This window comes from Schistocerca nitens, chromosome 11 (assembly GCF_023898315.1).
Source record: "Schistocerca nitens isolate TAMUIC-IGC-003100 chromosome 11, iqSchNite1.1, whole genome shotgun sequence".
In the NCBI taxonomy this organism is placed as follows: domain Eukaryota; kingdom Metazoa; phylum Arthropoda; class Insecta; order Orthoptera; family Acrididae; genus Schistocerca; species Schistocerca nitens.
This window is the reverse complement of record NC_064624.1, coordinates 102,869,847-102,893,969: the sequence shown is the minus strand read 5'-3', so window position 1 is coordinate 102,893,969 and position 24,123 is coordinate 102,869,847. Positions and strand designations below refer to the sequence as shown.

The 24,123-nt window shown below is 40.2% G+C and overlaps 1 protein-coding gene across 2 annotated transcripts in view; it reads left to right on the top strand.

The window, feature by feature from the left end:
- LOC126213397 (putative nuclease HARBI1) overlaps positions 1 to 23,800 on the top strand; it is a 39,868-nt gene extending 16,068 nt beyond the window's left edge. Inside the window, exons 5-6 of one of the 2 annotated variants that reach the window (XM_049941098.1) lie at positions 13,872 to 14,195; positions 23,112 to 23,800. In XM_049941098.1, coding sequence (XP_049797055.1) covers positions 13,872 to 14,152 — 281 coding nt within the window. In that variant the 3' untranslated portion in view covers positions 14,153 to 14,195; positions 23,112 to 23,800. Of the gene's footprint in view, positions 1 to 13,871; positions 14,196 to 23,111 lie in introns of those variants that run through there. The other variant, XR_007541160.1, reaches the window with a different exon arrangement.
- Positions 23,801 to 24,123: the final 323 nt, after the last annotated feature.

The window sequence follows — 24,123 nt, the reverse complement described above, 5'->3', positions numbered from 1 at the left end:
ACGTGATACCATGTACTTACATGTTTGTGGCTATTACAGCGCCATCTAATACGAAGCGAAAAAAGTGATCCAACTAAAACATTCATATTTCTTTATGTACTACACGAATATGTAGTGAAAAACCGCAGTTTATATCTGTTTGACCTATGGCAGCGCCATCTAATGGGCCAATCATAGTGCCATCTGGTTCCTCCTTCAAGCTAGACGAGTTGTTATTTGTAGTTTTTTTCATTTGATACTTTTTTGTGAGATATTTGGCCTGGTCATATATACAGGGTGTTACAAAAAGGTACGGCCAAACTTTTAGGAAACATTCCTCACACACAAAGAAAGAAAATATGTTATGCGGACATGTGTCCAGAAATGCTTACTTTCCATGTTAGAGCTCATTTTATTACTTTTCTTCAAATCACATTAATCATGGAATGGAAACACACTGCAACACAACGCACCAGCGTGACTTCAAACACATTGTTACAGGAAATGTTCAAAATGTCCTCCGTTAGCGAGGATACGTGCATCCACCCTCCGTCGCACAGAATCCCTAATGCACTGATGCAGCCATGGAGAATGGCGTATTGCATCACAGCCGTCCACAATACCAGCATGAAGAATATCTACATTTGGTACCGGGGTTGTGTAGACAAGAGCTTTCAATTGCTCCCCATAAATGAAATTGAAGAGGGTTGAGGTCAGGAGAGCGTGGAGGCCACGGAATTGGTCCGCCTCTACCAATCCGTCGGTCACCGAATCTGTTGTCGAGAAGCGTACGAACACTTCAACTGAAATGTGGAGAAGCTCCATCGTGCATGAACCACATGTTGTGTCGTACTTGTAAAGGCACGAGTTCTAGCAGCACAGGTAGAGTATCCCGTATGAAATCATGATAACGTGCTGCATTGAGCGTAGGTGGAAGAACATGGGGCCCAATCGAGACATCACCGATAATGCCTGCCCAAACATTCACAGAAAATCTGTGTCGATGACGTGATTGCACAATTGCGTGCCGATTCTCGTCAGCCCACACCTGTTGATTGTGAAAATTTGCAATTTTATCAAGTCGGAATGAAGCCTCATCCGTAAAGAGAACATTTCCACTGAAATGAGGATTGAAACATTGTCGGATGAACCATCCGCAGAAGTGTACCTGTGGAGGCCAATCATCTGCTGATAGTGCCTGCACATGCTGTACACGGTACGGAAACAACTGGTTCTCCCGTAGCACTCTCCGTACAGTGACGTGGTCAACGTTACCTTGTACAGCAGCAACTTCTCTGACGCTGACATTAGGATTATCGTCAACTGCACAAAGAATTGCCTCGTCCATTGCAGATGTCCTCGTCGTTCTAGGTCTTCCCCAGTCGCGAGTCGTAGGCTGGAATGTTCCGTGCTCCCTAAGACGCCAATCGACACCTTCGTTCTGGAAATCTGTCTCCATACAAACGTACCGCGCCATGACTATTGCCCCGTGCTAATCCGTACATCAAATGGGCATCTGCCAACTCCGCATTTGTAAACATTGCACTGACTGCAAAACCACGTTCGTGATGAACACTAACCTGTTGATGCTACGTACTGATTTGCTCGATGCTAGTACTTTAGAGCAATGAGTCGCATGTCAACACAAGCACCGAAGTCAACATTACCTTCCTTCAATTGGGCCAACTGGCGGTGAATCGAGGAAGTATAGTACATACTGACGAAACTAAAATGAGCTCTAACATGGAAATTAAGCGTTTCCAGATACATGTCCACATAACATCTTTTCTTTATTTGTGTGTGAGGAATGTTTCCTGAAAGTTTGGCCGTACCTTTTTGTAACTACCTGTATATGAATGTAGTAGAGGGAAACATTCCATTTGGGAAAAATGTATATAAAAAACAAAGATGCTGTAACTTACCAAACGAAAGCTTTGGTATGTTGATGGACACAATAAAAAACACACAAACACACACACAAGTTTCAAGCTTTAGCAACCCAAGGTTGCTTCATCAGGAAAGAGGGAAGCAGAGGGAAAGACGATAGGATGTGGGTTTTAAGGGAGAGGGTAAGGAGTCATTCCAATCCCAGGAGCAGAAAGACTGACCTTGGGGGGGCGGGGGGGGGGGGGAAGGACAGGTATACACTCGCGCGCCCGCCCACACACACACACACACACACACACACACACACACACACATACAGACACAGGTAGCTTCATTAGCTTTTTTTTCCCTTTTTGTACATTGTGTTCATCCAGAATCCACTCATTCCTGCAGTTGTCCCATTAATTTCATTTTATTAGTTGACTGAAATATTTCACATGTTTTTTATGTTTATTTTCGACTGTAATGATATATCTTGTGGCCTGTTATTAAATGTTACCTACGGTTGTCTTAGTGACCAGGGTTGCCACAAGTTCTGGAAATCATGAATATCAGAGAATTTCAAATGTGTCAGGGTAATTTGAAAAAACACTGGAAAAATCTTGTTTTTTGTCTCAGTAGATGAAATTGTTTGTTTGCTGAGGTGCCACGCATCGCCGCTGGCTGGGCGCAGCTGAGTACACATACCACTTCTATACTCTCCTCCCCTTCCTATCACTTCCCTCAGCTTGCAGTGCTGCCACCACTTCTTGCCACTAGTCCAGCAGCTGCCGACGAGATGCAGTGAGGCGTGAGAAGTGGTTTGTTTGGAGTTGATTCTCGGATATTGTTGATGCAGCGGCTGGAGACGACGATCATATGAATGTGTGTGCTCTCAGTTTTTGACAAAGGCTAACAAGGGGAGGCCGCCAATTGTGAAATTCAGATTCGATTCATACTGCACATAATAAAAGCTCATGGCCAGAGGTGTAATGTGGCAAAGCACCAAGATGCACTTCTCAGCCGTTGTCGAGAAAATCGACAGTTAAAAGAAACCGTTGCGGTGAAATACTCTGTACGATTAATAATTTTCTACAGCGTCGTGGCGCAGCAGTAAGCGCTCGGGTTCGTAATCCGAAGGTCGCCGGATCGAATCTCGCGCCATGCAACGTTTTCTTTAGTATTTGTTTTTTGTAATTCAAATGTGTGTATACACACACACACACACACACATATAATTCCCGGCAATCTGTTGCAACAATTATGCATATAATAAGTTGTTGAAAGTCGTTTGTCGTGGAAAAACTGGCGACTTCGAACATCATTATGTTTTCCGCAAACAAAGTTGTATTTCATAAATGTTATTAATTGTCCTCATAATGTTAACCACGTATAGTTAACGGAAGACGTAAGACGTAGAAACGATATTCCGAAACGAATACGTATAGAGTAAGTCAAACATTCGAATTAGAATAGAGACCCCACGAACACAAATTTGCTGTGGCAGGTATGAAATATAAACTCCGTTACTCGCTCGTTACACTTGAAGGACAGATGTTGAATGGGCCGAAACGAGCCGCTGCATAACAGCGTAGTTGCCTGCTAACTTCGAAAGAAGGTAGATGCGGTCCCTAGCACAACTTATAACATCGTCGAAAATCGGTGCGGATGTGAGAGCTTTGGAAAAATGGAGCCGGTACAATTGGAGAGCGATCCGCCTTCACCAACATGCATAAGCAATTCATTTGAATTACAAAAAACTAATAATAAAAAAAAAATTGCATGGCGCGAGATTCGATCCGGCGACCTTTGGATTACGAACCCGAGCGCTTACCGCTGCGCCACGACGCTGTAGAAAATTATTAATCGTAGAGAGTATTTCACCGCAGCGGTTTCTTTTAACTGTCGATTTTCTCGACAACGGCTGAGAAGTGCAGCTTGGTGCTTTGCCACATTACACCTCTGGCCATGAGCTTTTATTATGTGCAATATGAATCGAATCTGAATTTCACAATTGGCGGCCTCCCCTTGTAAGGCTGAAAATTGAGATATGAGAGTGTGATTGTCTTTTCTGCGTGCCTGTCCGTGGCTCAGCAATCATCTTTATGGTGCTACCTGGCCACATTAGTATCGATTCTGAGAGTATTTGCGCAAGTTATCTGTTGCACGGATTGATCACCACGATGTCATTTCATCGACATGCTGCCTGTAACACACGAATAGCTGGCCAGACGAGTGGAATCGTGCGACGGGTCGTAACAGCAGGCCATTTTTGCAGATATCTGTAAAGGATCGGGCCTGGCAACCTGAAGCCCATCATTTCCCGCTAATGTGCAGGCCCTACCCACCGGATCTAGCCTCACTCGTCTGTTAGCAGGCTGGATCTGTTTGTGTGTGACATAATGTGGCGAATTTTTGTGGTTTATCCGTGGACCCGGGACCGAGGTGCTCCTCGGCAGGCCGGAAGCCACGGGCGATGGATTTCAGGAATGTTGACTCTCTCACTGCAAGTACATTGTACAGTGCAGTGTTTCACAGACATTTTATTTATTGCATTACTTTTTCGCACTTCAAAAGTAATTTATGTATTAGAAAGTATGGACGATAAGAAGAAGAAAATTGTGGCAGTCACTGGCAGTTTGTATGCCATGTACTCATATATTTCTCGAAAGAAAAGCCACACAATACCTGTAAAATAATAGACTTAGCACAGTGGTAATAAACAACTATAACAAATGTAGTAAAACAAACATTTTATTGGTGGTCACCTATAGTTTTGGTCTACACAATTCTTCCCTGCCTTATACACTTCTTTCAAGAGGCCTACTTTTTTCTGAGGATGTTTCAGAAATCGGTGAAGGTATTTTAAATCTGTCTTGTGACTCCAAGAAAATATGCAATTTTGTTACCAGATGTGTTTCGTTTTATTGAAATAAAATAACAACAGTGGTCTTAATGAAACACACATACCATTTGGCTTGCTTTCTCCATCTAAAAACAGTTCATTACAAAAGATTTTGATGTTGGTACTTAAGATTTTTGCTCACGCGGGGGAGAAATACAGAAGTTTTTTTGTCAACTTATGTCTTCACTTACCCTTGAGACCTCAAAATCTGTCAGGGAAAAATGCTAAAACTTGTCTGGAAATCATAGAAATATCAGGGAATTTCACTTTGGGAAACTTGTGGCAACCTGTTTACTCAATATATGACACGCTTAAGACCAGACGCATAGAATCGGACCTTGTTCTATTCCGTTAGGTTCGTCGGCCAACATCCTTTTGCCTTTTTTTTTCCTGTCGTTTCGCCAGCACAAATGGTGAAAATCAGAAAAATTGGCCGTAGAACTTGGGAATGAAGCCAACAGGCAGCTTGTCGTCAAGTGGCCACAGAAGCCTTAACAATTTTGTATCTTTGTATTTGTAAATCCATTTTCCTTTAGACACAGATTAACTATGTGGTGAAGCGGTTTGGCCCTATCAGTGTTGTTAAAAAGTGTGTTTGAAATCCCGTTAGTGTCAGTGACAGTTTTATTATCTGATTTCCTTATCACTTTATTATCTCCTCCTCTGTTCATATATAAATAACACGTGTTGATGGAGGAGTCTTGCTTGATTTTAGGCTGCCGTAGGGCTTGCAGAGGATAACTTTTGTCGTTTTGCGTAATTCTTCGGCATACGTATGTAAAGTATTTGTTGAAAGTGTTTCTAATAGCTACAGGATCTTTGATTACTCTATTGTTTACTTTGAGCTCTGGGCTTTTTCTAATATTGTGCGATGATTTCCTTGTTTCTCTGTTAATTATATTCCGTGTGTTCCTGACTTTGTTCAATGGCTGAGCAATGTTCTTTCGCTCAAACTGCCCCCCTCCGCCCCTGATTTTAGTTTCGTATTGTAAATATTCTTATAATATGTATAATATTCTTCAAAGTGGTCAAGCCTGTGTGGATCCTTGCTAATACTGTAAAGCTGTTTCAGGTTTTTACAGGGTACAAGTAGACTCTCCATCAACTGTGGCTCATGTCGTCCCCCTTTCTGCCCCTTTTTCCCTTCACTGTCCTCATTTTAGTTGGTAGCCACTCTTCTGTAGCTAATCTTATATTTATTATTTGTATTTACCTTCGCAGCACTTTTGTAATTATAATTTGTGAGTTGTGATCTGATAGACTCATTTTGTTTGTCAGGCTTTTGTTCCTATTGGATTCAACATTTGTAATTATAAAATTAATGACAGGACAGTGTACTCTTGCTTATTCTCATAAAAAAACTTTGAACAATATTTTGAAAACCACATGTTGTAAGTAAGATGTCCAGCTCTTCTTTGAATATTGTGTGTGAGGATTTAAACGTCAAGTCCCTACATAAAATTAATTTATTCTTCCAGAAGTATGATAGTTCACTGTCCACGATTTGTGCAGGGGTACAAGGAATGTCACCATTTTGTTTTTTGAATAAACCCTTTACTGCCAAGACAAACTCAAAGCAACATATGCTACTGTGGAAAACACTCGGTGGAGAATTTTTATAGGCCTAACTCAGTACATGCTCAACATGTCCACCATTCCTAACTTCCTTCATACAAATACCAGTGTTAGCAATTACCCTACGGCACATCTTCCACGATTTCGATGTGACCTTGAAGAATAAGGTATCTGTGCCCCATTAGATGTGGACGTTTTGAGAAAATTATTTCCTTTAGGTATCCCCAAAGAAAGAAGTCACACAGGCTGAGGTCTGTACTGTTGAGGGCCAAAATTGTCTGTCATTGAAATGACCTGGAAATCTGAGCGAAATGACCCTCATCTCGAAATGCTCGTGTAAGAAATCTGACACAGTGTTTGCAGTATGTGGCTTGCTTCATCTTGCAAGAACCATTGTATGTTGAAGGGCAATGCAGTAACAAGAAGCTGTGGAAAGAAATTATTGCAGATCATGCTCAAATATCACGACTGGTTCACAGTTTCTTCAGAGAAAAAAGATCCGATAAGTCTGCGATTAGAAATTGCGACCACACAAATCCCCGGAGCAGAATGTTGTCGTTCACAAAGCATTTGTGCTTTTGCGAAGCATATGTGGATTTCTGGTAGCCCAAACAGATACATTTTGTTTGTTAACCACACTGTCCAAATGAAAATGTGCCTCATTTGAAAACCAAATGTTCTTGAGAGTTTGTTCCCTATCATCCACCCACCAGGAAAACACTAGTTTCAACTGCCTGTGTTCTGCAGTGAGATTCTGAGCAGAGTTCATCTTCTATGGGTACACCCAGAGGTCATTTTTAAAAATCTGTTGAACGGAGTGTCTAGAATTACACTGGTGCCTTTCTGCACTATTTGCAGAGCAGTTTGTACTACTTGAATATTCTCTGGTGAACAAACAGGATTTCTAATTGATCACTCCTTTACAAATTGATTGTGCAGCCTGTGAATGATTCTCGTGCAAGGGGCCCACCGTGTATTAAATTTCTATCGAAACCGTTTCCGAGTTACAACAGGACTTTTCATTTTGTCATAAAGGAACACAATCGCCAATTGCTGTGGCATTGTTAGTTGACTGTGTTGTAATCACTGGGCTCCTAGTGATGGTATCGTGAATTTGACGTCATTTCGTAACGCTTACAAATCGTGTATGAAACAAATGGTGACACATTTCGTGCCCCATCCTGTATGATTCTACTGAAGTTACCACAAGGTGTCCTGTATACAGATGTTGAAACACAGTTAAATCTTGTGGCTCAATTTTCACACCACTGCATTCAGAGTGCATTCCTAGCGTATAACAGTCCATGGGAATTGCAGTTATTGGGCATTTTATCTCATCCCTTACAAATATCAACTGCCTCCATTTTTTCAACTGTTTTCTGCAAAAGTGTGATATTTATTTGTAGTTATCAGTAGTAATACACTTAATTTCATATCTCCGAGCCAATGCTCTGTTATGCAGAGAACAGTAGGTCTTAATCCTGTTCTCATGTTTCCTATGGCTACCTGCAAGTACAAAAGTTCATTTTTTATGGACTGTCTGTTTTGATACATTAGTACAAGTCCATCTGATGAAGCTTTTATCCCCCCTTGTACTTATCTTATTGATTGTTTCCTATAACCCTTTAGTAAAAAAATCATGGAAGGGGGATGGAACTGTCATTTCTCTCTTCCCAAGTAGACAAACTTTTGATGAGGTTTCCAATGCCGACTGCTTCACTTTTTGCACATCATCAACTTGTACTGCAAGTTATCGTGGAGCATTCACTTGTCTAGCAGCTATTCCATCTGTTTCTCGTTCTTGTTTTTTTGGTGGTGAAGATATTTTCTGCAGTCTTGGTAATATTTTTGTTATCTAGGCGTTTGCTTGTGTAAACCTAAGTCACAAGATCAGCGGATGATGTAGTAGACATATACTCCTTTTTTTGTCACAATGTTTCTTAGTCTACATCTACATTTATACTCCGCAAGCCACCCAACGGTGTGTGGCGGAGGGCACTTTACATGCCACTGTCATTACCTCCCTTTTCTGTTCCAGTCGCGTATGGTTTGTGGGAAGAACGACTGTCTGAAAGCCTCCGTGCGCGCTCGAATCTCTCTAATTTTACATTCGTGATCTCCTCGGGAGGTATAAGTAGGGGGAAGCAATATATTCGATACCTCATCCAGAAACGCACCCTCTCGAAACCTGTCGAGCAAGCTACACCGCGATGCAGAGCGCCTCTCTTGCAGAGTCTGCCACTTGAGTTTGCTAAACATCTCCGTAACGCTATCACGGTTACCAAATAACCCTGTGACGAAATGCGCCGCTCTTCTTTGGATCTTCTCTATCTCCTCTGTCAACCCGATCTGGTACGGATCCCATACTGATGAGCAATACTCAAGTATAGGTCGAACGAGTGTTTTGTAAGCCACCTCCTTTGTTGATGGACTACATTTTCTAAGGACTCTCCCAATGAATCTCAACCTGGTACCCGCCTTACCAACAATTAATTTTATATGATCATTCCACTTCAAATCGTTCCGTACGCATACTCCCAGATATTTTACAGAAGTAACTGCTACCAGTGTTTGTTCCGCTATCATATAATCATACAATATAGGATCCTTCTTTCAGCTACCAGCCATATGCTCAGTTTGTTTATATGTGGTGTATTCAGTATGAAATCTGCAATCAATACTGTTTATGTCCGTAATTTCAGTGTTTCTGAAATGATAGTAAATACTAGGTGAAGTATTACTCGCAACTGTTACTTCCTTGTTTACACTGGACCGTGCTCGGAAATCATACCTGTATGGCATAGCTGGGCAGTGTTAATCAAAGAGTTAACTCTGCTAATCATTAATCCATTACTAAAAATGTCGAATTCATTAAACGTTAAAGCATTACTTTACAGGCAATTTATTGAAAGTTTAAATTAATCGTTAACTCATAATTATATACTTTGTTGTGGGTGTAGTAAAATGAGCAATCAATATTAAATCACAGGAGAATCAAAATACAGGAGAATCAGATAGTATTCGATATAAGATGCGTATGTTAAAGTTTTCATCCATGGGGAGCTTAGTCTAGGAGACAAAAATTAGTGTCTTTGCCCACAGAAAAAAATCGTTAGACTGCAGCACTAGAGGGTGCAGAGGTATTATATCTAATAAATAAATTTACTAAAACCTGTTCCCCAAGAAATATCGCACTGTTGTGCGAGTGTCTTGATCTTATGTCCAGACACATTTTGACTAGAATCTGGGCTTTACTTTTTAAAGATGTCTTACCACTAGATTAGATTGAGTGACAGATTTAAAGATGCTGTGACTTACCAAATGGGAAAGCGCTGGTAGATAGACACAATAAAAAACACACAAACACGCCCACAAATATCAAGCTTTCGCAACCCATGGTTGCTTCATCAGGTAAGAGGGAAAGATGAAAGGATGTGGGTTTTAAGGGAGAGGGTAAGGAGTCATTCCAATCCGGGGAGCGGAAAGACTTACCTTAGGGGGTTGGCAGGCCTGGGTAACCAAGAAAGCTTCCTCTAAGCGACCCATAGATAGGTTGGCGTACGAGGGGGCCATCCTTGTGCCCATGGCTGTTCCCTTTAATTGTTGGTATGTCTGACCTTCAAAAGTGAAGAAGTTGTGAGTTAGGATGAAGCTGGCTAAGGTAATGAGGAAAGAGGTTTTAGGTAGGGTGGCAGGAGATCGGCGTGAAAGGAAGTGCTCCATCACAGCAAGGCCCTGGACGTGCGGGATATTTGTGTATAGGGAAGTGACATCAATGGTTACAAGGATGGTTTACGGGGGTACCAGATTAGGTAAGGATTCCAGGCATTCGAGAAACTGGTTGGTGTCTTTCTTGGTTACCCAGGCCTGCCAACCCAAAGTTTGGTACAGATTTATTGATGACATCTTCATGATCTGGACTCACAGTGAAGAAGAACTCCAGAATTTCCTCTCCAATCTCAACTCCTTTGGTTCCATCAGATTCACCTGGTCCTACTCCAAATCCCATGCCACTTTCCTCGACGTTGACCAATGGCCAGCTTCACACGTCCGTTCACATCAAACCCACCAACAAGTGACAGTACCTCCATTATGACAGCTGCCACCCATTCCATATCAAACAGTCCCTTCCCTACAGCTTAGGTCTTCGTGGCAAACGAATCTGCTCCAAACCCAAATCCCTGAACCATTACACCAACAACCTGTAAACAGCTTTCGCATCCCGCAACTACCCTCCCGACCTGGTACAGAAGCAAATAATCAGAGCCACTTCCTCATCCCCTCAAACCCAGAACCTCCCACAGAAGAACCACAAAAGTGCCCCACTTGTGACAGGATACTTTCCGGGACTGGATCAGACTCTGAATGCGGCTCTCCAGCAGGGATACGACTTCATCAAATCCTGCCCTGAAATGAGATCCATCCTTCATGAAATCCTCCCCAATCCACCAAGAGTGTCTTTCCGCCGTCCACCTAGCCTTCGTAACCTCTCTGTTCATCCCTATGAAATCTCCAAACCACCTTCCCTACCCTCTGGCTCCTACCCTTGTAACCGCCTCCGGTGTAAAACCTTTCCCATGCACCCTCCCACCACCACCTAATCCAGTCCTATAACCCGGAAGGTGTACACAATCAAAGGTAGAGCCACGTGTGAAAGCACCCACATGATTTACCAACTGACCTGCCTACACTGTGAAGCTTTCTATGTGTGGATGACCAGCAACAAACTGTCCATTTGCATGAACGGACACAGGCAGACAGTGTTTGTTGGTAATGAGGATCACCCTGTGGCTGAACATGCCTCAGTGCACGACCAGCACATCTCGGCACAGTGGTACACTGTCCGGGTTATCTGGATACTTCCCACTGACACCAACCTATCAGAACTCCAGAGATGGGAACTTGCCCTTCAATATATCCTCTCTTCTCGTTACCCACCATGCCTCAACGCCCCTCGTACATCACCTGTCACTCAACAACATCTTTGCCTCTGTACTTCCGCCTCGACTGACATCTCTGCCCGAACTCTTTGCCTTTACATATATCTGCTTGTCTTTATATGTGCGGATGGATATGTGTGTGTGTGCGCGAGTGTATACCTGTCCCTTTTTCCCCCAAGGTAAGTCTTTCCGCTCCCGGGATTGGAATGACTCCTTACCCTCTCCCTTAAAACCCACATCCTTTCGTCTTTCCCTCTTCTTCCCTCTTTCCTGACGAAGCAACCTTGGGTTGCGAAAGCTTGAAACTTGTGTGTGTGTTTGTGTTTGTTATTGTCTCTATCAACATACCAACGCTTTCGTTTGGTAAGTTACAGCATCTTTGTTTTTAGATATATTTTTCCCACGTGGAATGTTTCCCTCTATTATATTCATATCATTTTTATTTAAATTAATACAATCAGCAGATCTGCTAGTTTCTCTATTTCTGATAGAGGAGCACACGGCTCGACAGACCTGATTACTTTTAACCTTGGCAGCTGGTTTATTGGTTCAGCGAGTCCTCGTCCGTGGCTGTCTGGCAATATTGTTGTTTTGTTGTTGCTATTAACTGCTTTTATTCAGCATTGCTTCGACATTTCTTCACATTATCATTTTGTAGATTTACTTTCGTCTCTGCTCCATCCCAAAACTTGAAATCTGTAAGTTTGGATAACCAGTACAGTTCTTCAGCTATTCCTGATAGTCACTTTCCTGTGGACTTCACAGATTTTTCCACTACTTTCTTTCACTGTGTCTAATTTGTAGTACACACTTTCACTAATTTCAGTTTGTACAGTCTTGGTTACATATCGGAATTCGGTCGTATTTTATTTTTAAGTTTTCATTTTGTTTTATAAGAACTGTAGTAATTTTGTCTTTCTTGTCTATACCTGACATACGCCCTTCAGCACATTCTTCACATATCCAGCATTTAGTTTTCGGATGAAATTTCTCTTTAAATTTAGTGAAGTCACTCCTTTCGCCACTGCTTGCTTACAAAAACATAAATTGTCTATAGCTTCAGTATTCATATAAAAGTTGCTTGTAGAGACGTGCTTTCACCTGGATCGTAATTTATGTTTCTCATTTTGTTGTACATCCTCCATTCTTCACGTTTTTTTCCCCACAGATGAGATGCAAGTTGACATAATAGATATCAAATTTGTTGGACATCTTACACTTTTACATATTAATTTCACTATTGTTTACAGAGCTTTCTCTAGTTTGGTATTTGTTTGGACTGCAAATTTTTAACAGATACTATGATATTTATTACATAATAGTTATTGTTAGAATTTCTTCTTCTGCCTCCTTTTTTTCCGTTCTTGTTGTTTATGAATGACCTTGTACAATATTAATAGTAAACACAGAATTTTCGCAAACAATGCAGTTATCCACAACAAATTACATTCTGAATGAAGCTGTACAAATATTTAGTCAGACTTTGATAAGATTTCAAAGTGGTGCAATGATTGCAACTTGCTTTAGATGTTCAAAAATGTAAAATTGTGCACTTAATGAAACAAAACACATGGTATTCTGTGAATATAATATTATTAAGTCACGGTTGGAATCTGTAAACTTGTACAAATACTTGTGTGCAACACTTATTAGGAACATGAAGTGGAACAATCACATAGGCAGAGTTGTAGGTAAGGCAGGTAGCAGACTTTGTATTATTAGTAAAATACTAGGGAAATGCCATCACTCTACAAAGAAGATTGTTAACAAATCAGTCGGGTGTGACATCCTAGAATATTGCTCAAGGGTGTGGGCCTCGTACCAAATAGGACAGATGGGGGATATTGAAAGTATATAGAGAAGAGCGGCACAAATGGTGACAAGTTTGTTTTGACGCGCAGGAGAGTGTCACAGGTGTTGAAAGAGTTGACTTGACAGACAGAAACTGTCCTGAGAAAGTCTGCTAACAGAGTTTCAAGAACTGGTTTTAAATTATGACTCTAGGAATATACTACTACCCCCCCCCCTTCCCCCCCACATATCACTTCCGTAAGGATTGTGAGTGTTACAGTAGATTAATTATAGCTTGCACAAAAGCATTTAAACTATCATTTTTCTCACGCTCCTTATGTGAAAGGAATGAGGAAAAGCCCAAATTACCAATACAGTGGCATGTACCCTCTGCTATGCACTTCACAGCGGTTTGCAGAGTACAGATGTAGGCGTAGATCATCGTTTCGATCTCTTATTATAGTGCAGAATTTGTCGGAAATTGTTCTGATATCTGTGTGGACATGTCACCTGTGCTTTGGTTGGCTGACAGTGATCATATAGATTTAAGTGTTTCTGAAACTCATGCCTAATTTGTAGTTTTCATATTTATACCTGCATACTATGAAAATAGGCAGTTAGTAACAAACTACATTAAAGATCACTCCAAAATGTTAAATGTTTAGCATGTTTTGCTGTTTCAAGTGTTGGGAAAGGACAAGTCAGCATCTAAACACAATACCTATTATTCATTTATAGAGTTCACTTATATAAGCTTAATACACAAATGCTTTTGGAAATCTTTAGTAATGTTTAATTATCTCTCTCACACATAGGTGAACACGATAAAGACGCTACAGGAGAAGAAGAATCGGCTGACCTCGATATCCGACACGACGAATTAGGGGCAGAAAAGAGGGACACGATTGCTGCACAGTTGCTAATATCGTACGAAGAAGAATCGGATGACCGCGACATCGGAGATGATAAACTGGGGCTGGAAAACAGGGACAGGATTGCCACGCAGTTGCTAATTCGAGCTGAAGGAGAGGCAGTTGTCCCTGATGACGGAGGGCTGGAAGAGACAGATACGATTGCTGCACAATTGCTATTGTAAAAGCAGTCCCAGATACCCCATCACCACCCACACATTAGAAAATGTAAGTAAAACTGCTGTTGGACCAAATTACAAACATTCTGGTTGGTGGTAGCTATAGTTAGTACAACTTTTGAGACTATGCTATTTGTTCTTATGCTGTCTGTTTTTAATATTAAATAACAAGAATGATAAATGAAATAAATAGCTCCTATTTCTCCTACTTTTAGCTATCTGTCTACATGGCAACACAATACTACATGATACTACAATAATTGGCTCTTTGCATGTTCCGTGGATCACAATTGCAACTTCTTGCTGTGGAAGTTGGAAAGTGTTGCATATAGTAGTAGTTGTTAAGCAGATAAGATTTCAGTTTGCTTCTGCAGATGACATTAGCCTATCTCCTCTCCTCTCCTAATTCCTCCTCCCCTCCCTCCATCCACCACTCCTCCCGACAGTCCTCTTTGCTCCTTCTCCCTCTGTTCTTCTGCTCGTTCCCTCTGTCCGTATCCTCAACACCTCTGTCGATCTCTTCCTGCCGCTTATCTCCTCCTCACTACCTTTATCTCCTCTAATTGCTGTCTGTCCATCTCCTACTTCCCCTCTGTCTGTCCACCTCCTCCATCTTTGCTACCCATCTGCTCTTCCCTTTCTCTGTTCATTTCTTCCTCACCGTCTCTCCATCCACCTCCTCCTCGTCCTCCTCCCCCCCCCCCCCACCTCTGTCGATCTCTTCCCTTTTGTCATTAATTTCCCCCTCCTCCTCACTCATTTCTGTGTCCATGTCCTCGTTCCCGTCACTGTCTGTCCATCTCTCCCATCCCCCCCGTCTGTCTTCAAGTTATCACTCCCACCCCAATTGGAGGATGCTGGTTCTTGTTGTTGTTGTGGTCTTCAGTCCTGAGACTGGTTTGATGCAGCTCTTCATGCTACTCTATCCTGTGCAAGCTGCTTCATCTCCCAGTACCTACTGCAGCCTACATCCTTCTGAATCTGCTTGGTGTATTCATCTCTTGGTCGCCCTCGACGATTTTTACCCTCCACGCTGCACTCCAATACTAAATTGGTGATCCCTCGATGCTTCAGAACATGTCCTACCAACCGATCCCTTCTTTTGGTCAAGTTGTGCCACAAACTTCTATTCTCCCCAATCCTATTCAATACCTCATTAGTTATATGATCTACCCATCTAATCTTCAGCATTCTTCTGTAGCACCACATTTCGAAAGCTTCTATTCTCTTCTTGTCCAAACTACTTATTGTTCATGTTTCACTTCCATACATGGCTACGTTCCATACAAATACTATCAAAAACGACTTCCTGACACTTAAATCTATACTCGATGTTAACAAATTTCTCTTCTTCAGAAACGCTTTCCTTGCCATTGCCAGTCTACATTTTATTTCCTCTCCACTTCGACCATCATCAGTTATTTTGCTCCCCAAATAGCAAAACTCCTTTACTACTTTAAGCGTCTCATTTCCTAATCTAATTCCCTCAGCACCAGTCGACTTAATTCGACTACATTCCATTATCCTCGTTTTGCTTTTGTTGATGTTCATCTTACATTCTCCTTTCAAGACACTGTCCGTTCCATTCAACTGCTCTTCCAAGTCCTTTGCTATCTCTGACAGAATTACAATGTCATCGGCGGACCTCAAAGTTTTTATTTCTTCTCCATGGGTTTTAATACCTACTCCAAATTTTTCTTTTGTTTCCTTCACTGCTTGCTCAATATACAGATTGAATAGCATCAGGGAGAGACTACAACCCTGTCTCACTCCCTTCCCAACCACTGCTTCCCTTTCATGTCCCTCGACTCTTATAACTGCCATCTGGTTTCTGTACAAATTGTAAATAGCCTTTCGTTCCCTGTATTTTACCCCTGCCACCTTCATTATTTGAAAGAGAGTATTCCAGTCAACATTGTCAAAAGCTTTCTCCAAGTCTACAAATGCTAGAAACCTAGGTTTGCCTTTCTGTAGCCTATCTTCTAAGGTAAGTCATAGCGTCAGTATTGCCTCAGGTGTTCAATATTTCTACGGAATCCAAACTGATCTTCCCCAGGGTCGGCTTCTACTAGTTTTTCCATTTGTCTGTAAAGAATTCGCTTTAGTATTTTGTAGCCGTGACTTATTAAACTGATAGTTTGGTAATTTTCACATCTCTCAACACCTTTGACAATGTTGACTGGAATACTTTCTTTCAAATTCTAAAGGTGGCTGGTTCTTATCCCCATGTTATTTCAGTCTAGATCCAAGTTTAGTTGAAATCGATCCAAGGGTTTAGGAGGAGTTTTTTTACCCTTGACTTGGCTAGAGTATGCACATGTCAAAATAAAACATATTTGGCACACGTTTCATTTATATCCTTAGTGAATTACATCCTACAGTTTCATTTTCTCACATCTCAATCTCTGTGACATCATGTCTCCTGGACTGTGTGCCACATTATGATATAATTTTGTTTTTGCATTCAGTGTCATACAAGTTTTTACAAGTAGAGTTAACAGCAGAGAAGTAATACATATGAACTCGTGCAGCAGTTTTCCACGCATTTCAGTGTATTTTCGACATTGTATCTCCTGAAATATGTACCGCAAAATGATATAATTTTGCATGTACGTTCGGTGGTAAGTGTGAATACTGCTTGCAAAATGGGTCATCGACACAGTTAATAGTAAAAAAGTAATAAATTAAAAAATCATGCCTGGTGCAGCAGCTGAGGTGCCGTAGTTGGCGGTTATGTGTGCATGAGGTCTGCTTGCTTGTGTGAATGATTGGTGTACATCCCCCCCCCCCCCCCCCCCAATGAAGTCTGAGGTTGAAAGCTTATCTGTAAGACTCTTGTAATTGTGCCCATCTGCAACTTAGTGTGTTATCTTTACAGTAAATAGTAATCTATCTTCTCCCGGTATCGTATATTCCAATCTCATCTTCGTTTATTTCCTCACAACTTTCTATAATGTTACTTTCAAGTTCATTTCTCTTATATAGCGCTTCTATACAGGGTGTTTGCTTTAACTTGGAACAACTAAGTATCTTAAAAATATCCATTGTATGAAAAAAGTTGGAGAAGAAAAGTTAATATTTTCAAAGGGGACACCTGTTTGTACTAAAGCTGGCCATCCCCTACCCACCACCGATCCTACCCCCTTGGGGGGGGGGGGGGGGTGTCATCTTTTTATTTTCAGATTTGAATCCCCATTTCTACTGTAGATTGGGATTATACACCAAAACATATCTGGGATTTACCAAAGACATTTTTTCCGTTCATGGTAGTTGGCACTGTAATTGACAAAATTTTCTCTCTCTCTCAGATTAGATTAGATTAGTTTTTCGTTCCATAGATCCGTACTGAGGAGATCCTCGTGGATGTGGAACGTGTCACTTTTTTTTAAAGCTGAAATAACAATACTAATAGTATGAGTATATACAATACATCATTTTTTTAAAGCCGAAATAGCAGTACTAATAGTATGAGTATATACATCATTTGTTTCTGTTAAAAAATTTGTCAATGGAGTAGAAGGAGTTGGCAGCTAGTAAGTCTTTCAGGCTTCTTTTAAACTGATCTTTATTTGTAACTAAATTTTTTATGTTTGCTGGCAAATTATTGAAGATGAGTGTTCCTGAGTAGTGGACCCCTTTTCGAACTAAAGTAAGTGCTTTTAAGTCCTTGTGCAGATCATTTTTGTTCTTGGTATTGTATGTATGAACTGAGCTGTTTGTTGGAAAAAGAGATATATTATTTAGGACAAATTTCATTAAGGAGTAAATATACTGGGAGGCAGTAGTTAGTATACCCAGTTATGTAAAGAGGTTTCTACAGGATGTCCGTGAATTTACTCCACAAATAATACGTATTACATGCTTTTGGACTCTGAAAACTTTTGTTTGACTCTCGAATTGCAAATACAGATTTGTTAAAGGTGTTTCTGCAGTTCTGTGGTGTGCTCCTCTCTCTCTCTCTCTCTCTCTCTCTCTCTCTCTCTCTCTCTCTCTCTCTCTCTCTCCCCCCCTCTCTCTCTCCCCCCCTCTCCCCCGCCCCTGCCCCCTCTCTCTCTCCTCCCCCCCTCCCCCCTGATTAGTACTGACTTGTTTGATTGTCAAGAAAAGATTTTGTCCTAAATAGCTGTTGTTATTGTTAAATATTTAATTTAGTTTTGAAAATTTGGTTGTACAGTAAAACTTTTGCATGCAGACATTTAAAAGTCTGGCATATAAGCTACATTTAATATAATGTAGCTCTCTGTTTGCTTCAGTGCCCCACACCATCACAAGACTTGATTTTAGTGAGTCCCCCTTGAATCTCACCATTAAGGTGACTGTTTACAGCCCATTCTTACTTCCAACCGTCATAAATCTCACACCAGTTACAACACCATCTACCACGAATAGAAAAAATTGTTTCAGATAAACTTAAGGTCTTTTTTGATGCATTCCCTCAGGTTTGAGGCAGCTAGCTGAATTGCTGATTCAGAGGCTCAAACAGTTCTGTTACTGTGTAGGCTGCAGATTCCTTGACTTGTGCCATTGGGTGGTGGGGTATTGGGTTCAACTCAGGAACTCAGGGGTTCCCTACACACAATAAGTGGCTACACAGATAGCAGGGGCTGTGTGGAATGGACCAGGTTAGAGGGTCTTAGGAAAAAACAAAAAGGGTTTCAGTAGCAAAGAGTCCAGGTCAAACGCAATACACAGGTTGATTTAGGGACCGTAGGTACTATAGTAGTAAATTGTCATAATTGTGTTGGGAAAGACTGAGAGCTCCAGGCACTAACAGGAAACACAGAAGCACAAATTGTTATATGTACTGAAAGCTGACAAAACCAAAGATAAGTTCAGGCAAAATTTTTAAAAAAGAACCTGATTGTGTTCAGAAAGGTCAGATTAAATACAGTTTGTGGTAGCGTGTTTGTTGCTGTTAGAAGCAGTCTGTCTTGTATCAAAATTGAAGTAGATAATACCTGTGAGTTAATATGGGTAGAGGTTATACTTGACAACTAGTATAAATTAATAGTTAGTTCCTTTTACTGACCTCCCGACTCGCATCGTACAGTTGCTGAACAGTTCAAAGAAGACTTCAGTTTCCTTTCAAATTGGTACCCCACTCATACAATTACACTTGGTGAAAATACATGTTTAAATTTGGTGGTGAGCATAAAACATCACCTGAAATTGTACCAAGTGCTTCTCCAAAAATCAGTTTGAACAGTTAGCTCAGGTGCCCACTCAGTGTAAATGGTTGCAAAACCATACTGGACCTATTAGCAACAAATAAACCTGAGAAAACAGGGAGCATTATGATAGATAGGGGGATTAGTGACCAGAAGAATGTTGTAGCTAGACTGAATACCACAGTCCCCAAGCCCACCAAAAATAAATACAAAATATAAAATGACAAAAATCTCTATTTCCAAAAAAGCAGATAAAAATTTGCTTGGCACGTCCCTACTATGTAAGTGTAGAGCAGATGTGGCATAAATTCAGAGAGATAGTATTGACAACAGTCGAGAGATTTATACCAAGTAAATTAATAATAGATGGAACTGACCTCCCACAGTACACAAAACAGGTCAGAACATCATTGCAGAAGCAATGAAGAAAGCGTGCGTAATTTAAAAGAGCTCAAAATTTAGTGTGAACTTCAATGAAAGATGTGTTTAATAAGGTTCACAATGAGACTTTGTCTCAAAATGTGACTGAAAGTCCAAAGCGATTTTGGTTGTGTGTGAAGTACACCAGTGGCAAGAGACAATCGATACCTGCAACAGTGAAATAGCAAAGGTAATGTTACCGATGACAGTGCCAAAAAAGTGGAGTTGTTAAATACAGTTTTCTGACATTCCTTCAGTAAAGACAACACATTAGGTATTCCAGAATTTCAATCAAGAACTGCTACCATCGTGAATAACTTAGAAGTAGATATCTTTGGTGTAGCAAAGCCCCTTAAATCATTTAATAAAGGCAAGTCCTCTGGTCCAGATTGTAGACCAGTTAGAATATTTTCAGAGTATGCTGATATAATATCCATGTTCTTTAGTGAAGGAATGTCAGAAAACTGTATTTAACAACTCCACTTTTGTGGCAGTCATTGGTAACATTACCTTTGCTATTTCATTGGTGACTGTATCGATTGTCTCTTGCCGCTGATGCACTTCACATACGACCAAAATCACTTTGGACTTCCTGTCACATGTTGAGACAAAATCTCATTGTGGACCCTATTAAAAGCACCTTTCATTGAAGTTCACGCTAAATATCGAGCTTCTGTAAAACTATGCCTATATATAACCTCGCACCCAACAATACACCCGTACCTAAAGACTAGAGGTTTGCAACGGTCACACCAATACTCAAGAAAGGAAGTGTTAGTATACCACTGAAATTAATTTGAGGTAGGATTTTGGGGCATAAACTGTGTTCAAACTTTGTGAATTACCTCAAGGAAAATGATGTGTTGACACACAGCCAACATGGATTCAGAAAATATCATTCTTGTGAAATTCAACTAGGTCTTTATTCTCATGAAGTAATGATTGCTATCAACAGGGGATGTCAAATTGATTCCATATGTTTATATTTCCCAAAGGCTTTGGATACTGTTCCTCACAAACGGCTCATCATCAAGTTCCGTACGTATGGAGCATCGTCTCAGTTGGGCGACTGGATTCACGGTTTCCTGTTCGAATGATCACAGTTTGTAGCAATAGACGGAAAGTTATCGAGTGGAACAGAAGTAATAGCTGGCATTTCTCAAGGAAATTTGATAGCCCTTCTGCAGTTCCTAATTTATATAAAAGATTTATCATAAAATCTGAGCAGCCATGTTAAATTGTTTGCAGATGATTAAAGGCATCAGATCAAAACCAATTACAAAATTATATCTAAAAACACAGATGATGTGACTTACTGAACGAAAGTGCTGGCAGGTCGATAGACACACAAACAAACACAAACATACACACAAAATTCAAGCTTTCACAACAAACTGTTGCCTCATCAGGAAAGAGGGAAGGAGAGGGAAAGGCGAAAGTATGTGGGTTTTAAGGGAGAGGATAAGGAGTCATTCCAATCCCAGGAGCGGAAAGACTTACCTTAGGAGGAAAAAAGGACAGGTATACACGCGCGCGCCCACACACACACACACACACACACACACACACACAAACACACACACACACACACACACACACACACACATATCCATCAGCACATACACAGACACAAGCAGACATTGTCTGTGCGGATGGATATGTGTGTGTGTGCGCGAGTGTATACCTGTCCTTTTTTCCCCCTAAGGTAAGTCTTTCCGCTCCTGGGATTGGAATGACTCCTTACCCTCTCCCTTAAAACCCACATCCTTTCGTCTTTCCCTCTCCTTCCCTCTTTCCTGATGAGGCAACAGTTTGTTGCGAAAGCTTGAATTTTGTGTGTATGTTTGTGTTTGTTTGTGTGTCTATCGACCTGCCAGCACTTTCGTTCGGTAAGTCACATCATCCGTGTTTTTAGATATATTTTTCCCACATGGAATGTTTCCCTCTATTATATTCAATTACATGGTACTCTATGTGTGAAAAGAGGTGATTGACCATAAATAATGAAAAGTGTGAGTTCATCCACATGAGTGTGAAAACGGACCCATTAAGTTTCAGTAACATGACAAATTGCACAAATCTAAAGGCTGTCAATTCAACTAATATGTGGGAATTACAATTACAAACAACTTAAATTGGAATGATTACATAAATAATGTTGCTGGGAGGGCAAATCAAAGCGAGGCAGCTCATTTTGTATTAGTGTGAAATCAGGGAAAGTGTGTCCAAAACCTACACAGGAAGAAATAATCATTGTAATAAAATAAGAAAAATCAGGGCTTACACAGGAATATTTAAATGTTCGTTTCTTCCATAAACTGTTAGTATGTGTAATGGTAGAGAAATACTGTGAAAGTTTTTCGATGAACCATCTGCCAGGCTCTTTAAATGTGAATTGCAGAGTGGTCATGTGGATGTAGATGTAGATGAAGGATCTGAATCTGCAACAAAAACGTGACTTCCATTTGAAAATAATATGTTGATCTCCCACCCCCGTGTAGGAGGTGGCCAGTTTTATCACACAAACATTTGAAAATATTAACTATTACCAAGAACATTTTTTTCATATGATGTGTATTTTTCAAGATATTTAGTTGTTTAAAGTTAAAAACCACCCTTTATATTTCTTCCATCTTCTGGTTTTCCCTGCTGCCATTGTAAGTAAAATTGAAAGGGTAATTAGGGAATAGAAAAATAAAAACTCCACTGGTATTGGTGAAATACCTGTCAAAATTCTTGAGTGTCCTATAAATGTAATATGTGTCATGTATTGCTGCAACTCCAACTGTTCCAGATAGAGTTCAGTATGCTGTCATTAAACATCAGTAGATAAGGGGTGATAAAGTGAAAGTAGCTAATTATGATCTAATTTCTCATCTGAAATGAGTCTCAAAAATTCTAGAAAACTTTTTCTTGGATTGCTAGTGAAACTGCCTTAACAACCACAATTCACTGAACAAAAACTAATTTCAATATTTCCTTAAAAATGGGTTTTATTTAAAATATTTATACTACTGTTATCAGACAAATCTAGGTCACACTTGTACAGTAGGGATTATGAAAACAGAAGTTGTAAAAGAATTTTGCTATTTCATGTGCCTACTGTGTGGTGTCTGAATTAGGTAATTAAAAGGAGAAGGAATAAAAGAAAAGAAATACTAGTTGTTTTAGGAGTGTTGTCAGAACAAGTGAAGGTAATCCACCTAACTGTGTTTGATAATAACTTGTGGTCAGTAATATATGCCTGCATTTTTTTTATTTTTCGTTGTCCTTATCTGTATATAAATGAATTTCAATTTTCTTCTGCACTCGTAATTATATTGTATGACTGATGTTCCTTTTTCTGTTTGTAATGATGGGTTTTTCTCGATTTCCAGGCCCAGAAAGATTATACTCCGATACCGGTATCTCTCTCCAGAATGCATTTAGTTACATCAGCTGCCCTGTATAAGTTTGATAAAATGGAACTGAACTGTGATATGTAAAACTACAAGTTTGCAGGACATTTTTCGTGTTGCCATTAGGTCTGTGGTTTAAAAAAATATTCACAAAGACGAGTGTTTAGTTCCTTGGTGTCAAGCTCTGCAAAGTTGTGACATCATATTATTTAGACACTGAATATTGTCAGTGCCAAACTTAAAAGTATTACTGAAGAAGCGAGGAAGTAGTATCCTGTGTACCTGTTAGTGACCAGAAAAGTGTCTGTGTCTAAAACTAAGTACCTGCATATCTAGTCTTTCATCTGTTAGGACTGAAACAAAAATTTTGTTTTTTTGCTTTCAGTTAGAGGAACTAATTACAACTTTTGATTTGATGCTCTTAATTTCTGAGCAGTCATGTCAGTGTTAAAAATGTATTGCAGTTATGAAGGAGAAGTGTTTTAAACTTTTCGTTTGTAGTAGAAACTGTTAAAGACTGATACTGTAGCTTTTTATGATCTTCATAGTGTTCATATTGAAAGAAGGATGTACCTTATTACAGTTCTTGTTTTTCTGTAAACACCTACATTTATGAGCAGTGAAGTGCGTCTAAAACTAAGTACGTGTGTACGTAGTTTTTCACCTGTTAGAAGTGAAATTAAAAGTTTTTCTTTTACATTGAGGTACAGGAGCTCATTACAAACTTGATTTGTTGTTCCTAATTTCTGAACATTCCTCTCCCTTTCTCCCCCCCCCCCCTCCCAAATTACTAAACAGAACTGTTTGTAAACTGTTCACATGTGGAAGAAGCTGCAAGACTGATAATGAAGCTTTTAATGATGGGAAATGAAATTCATTGTCTCTGCTTCAGTTGCCACTTTTATACACTGTTAGATCTGTGCTCTGGACAAATGTTTGCAAAGGTTGGAGTATTTAGCTTGTTAGTGTAAAGCTCTGCAAAGTTGTAAAA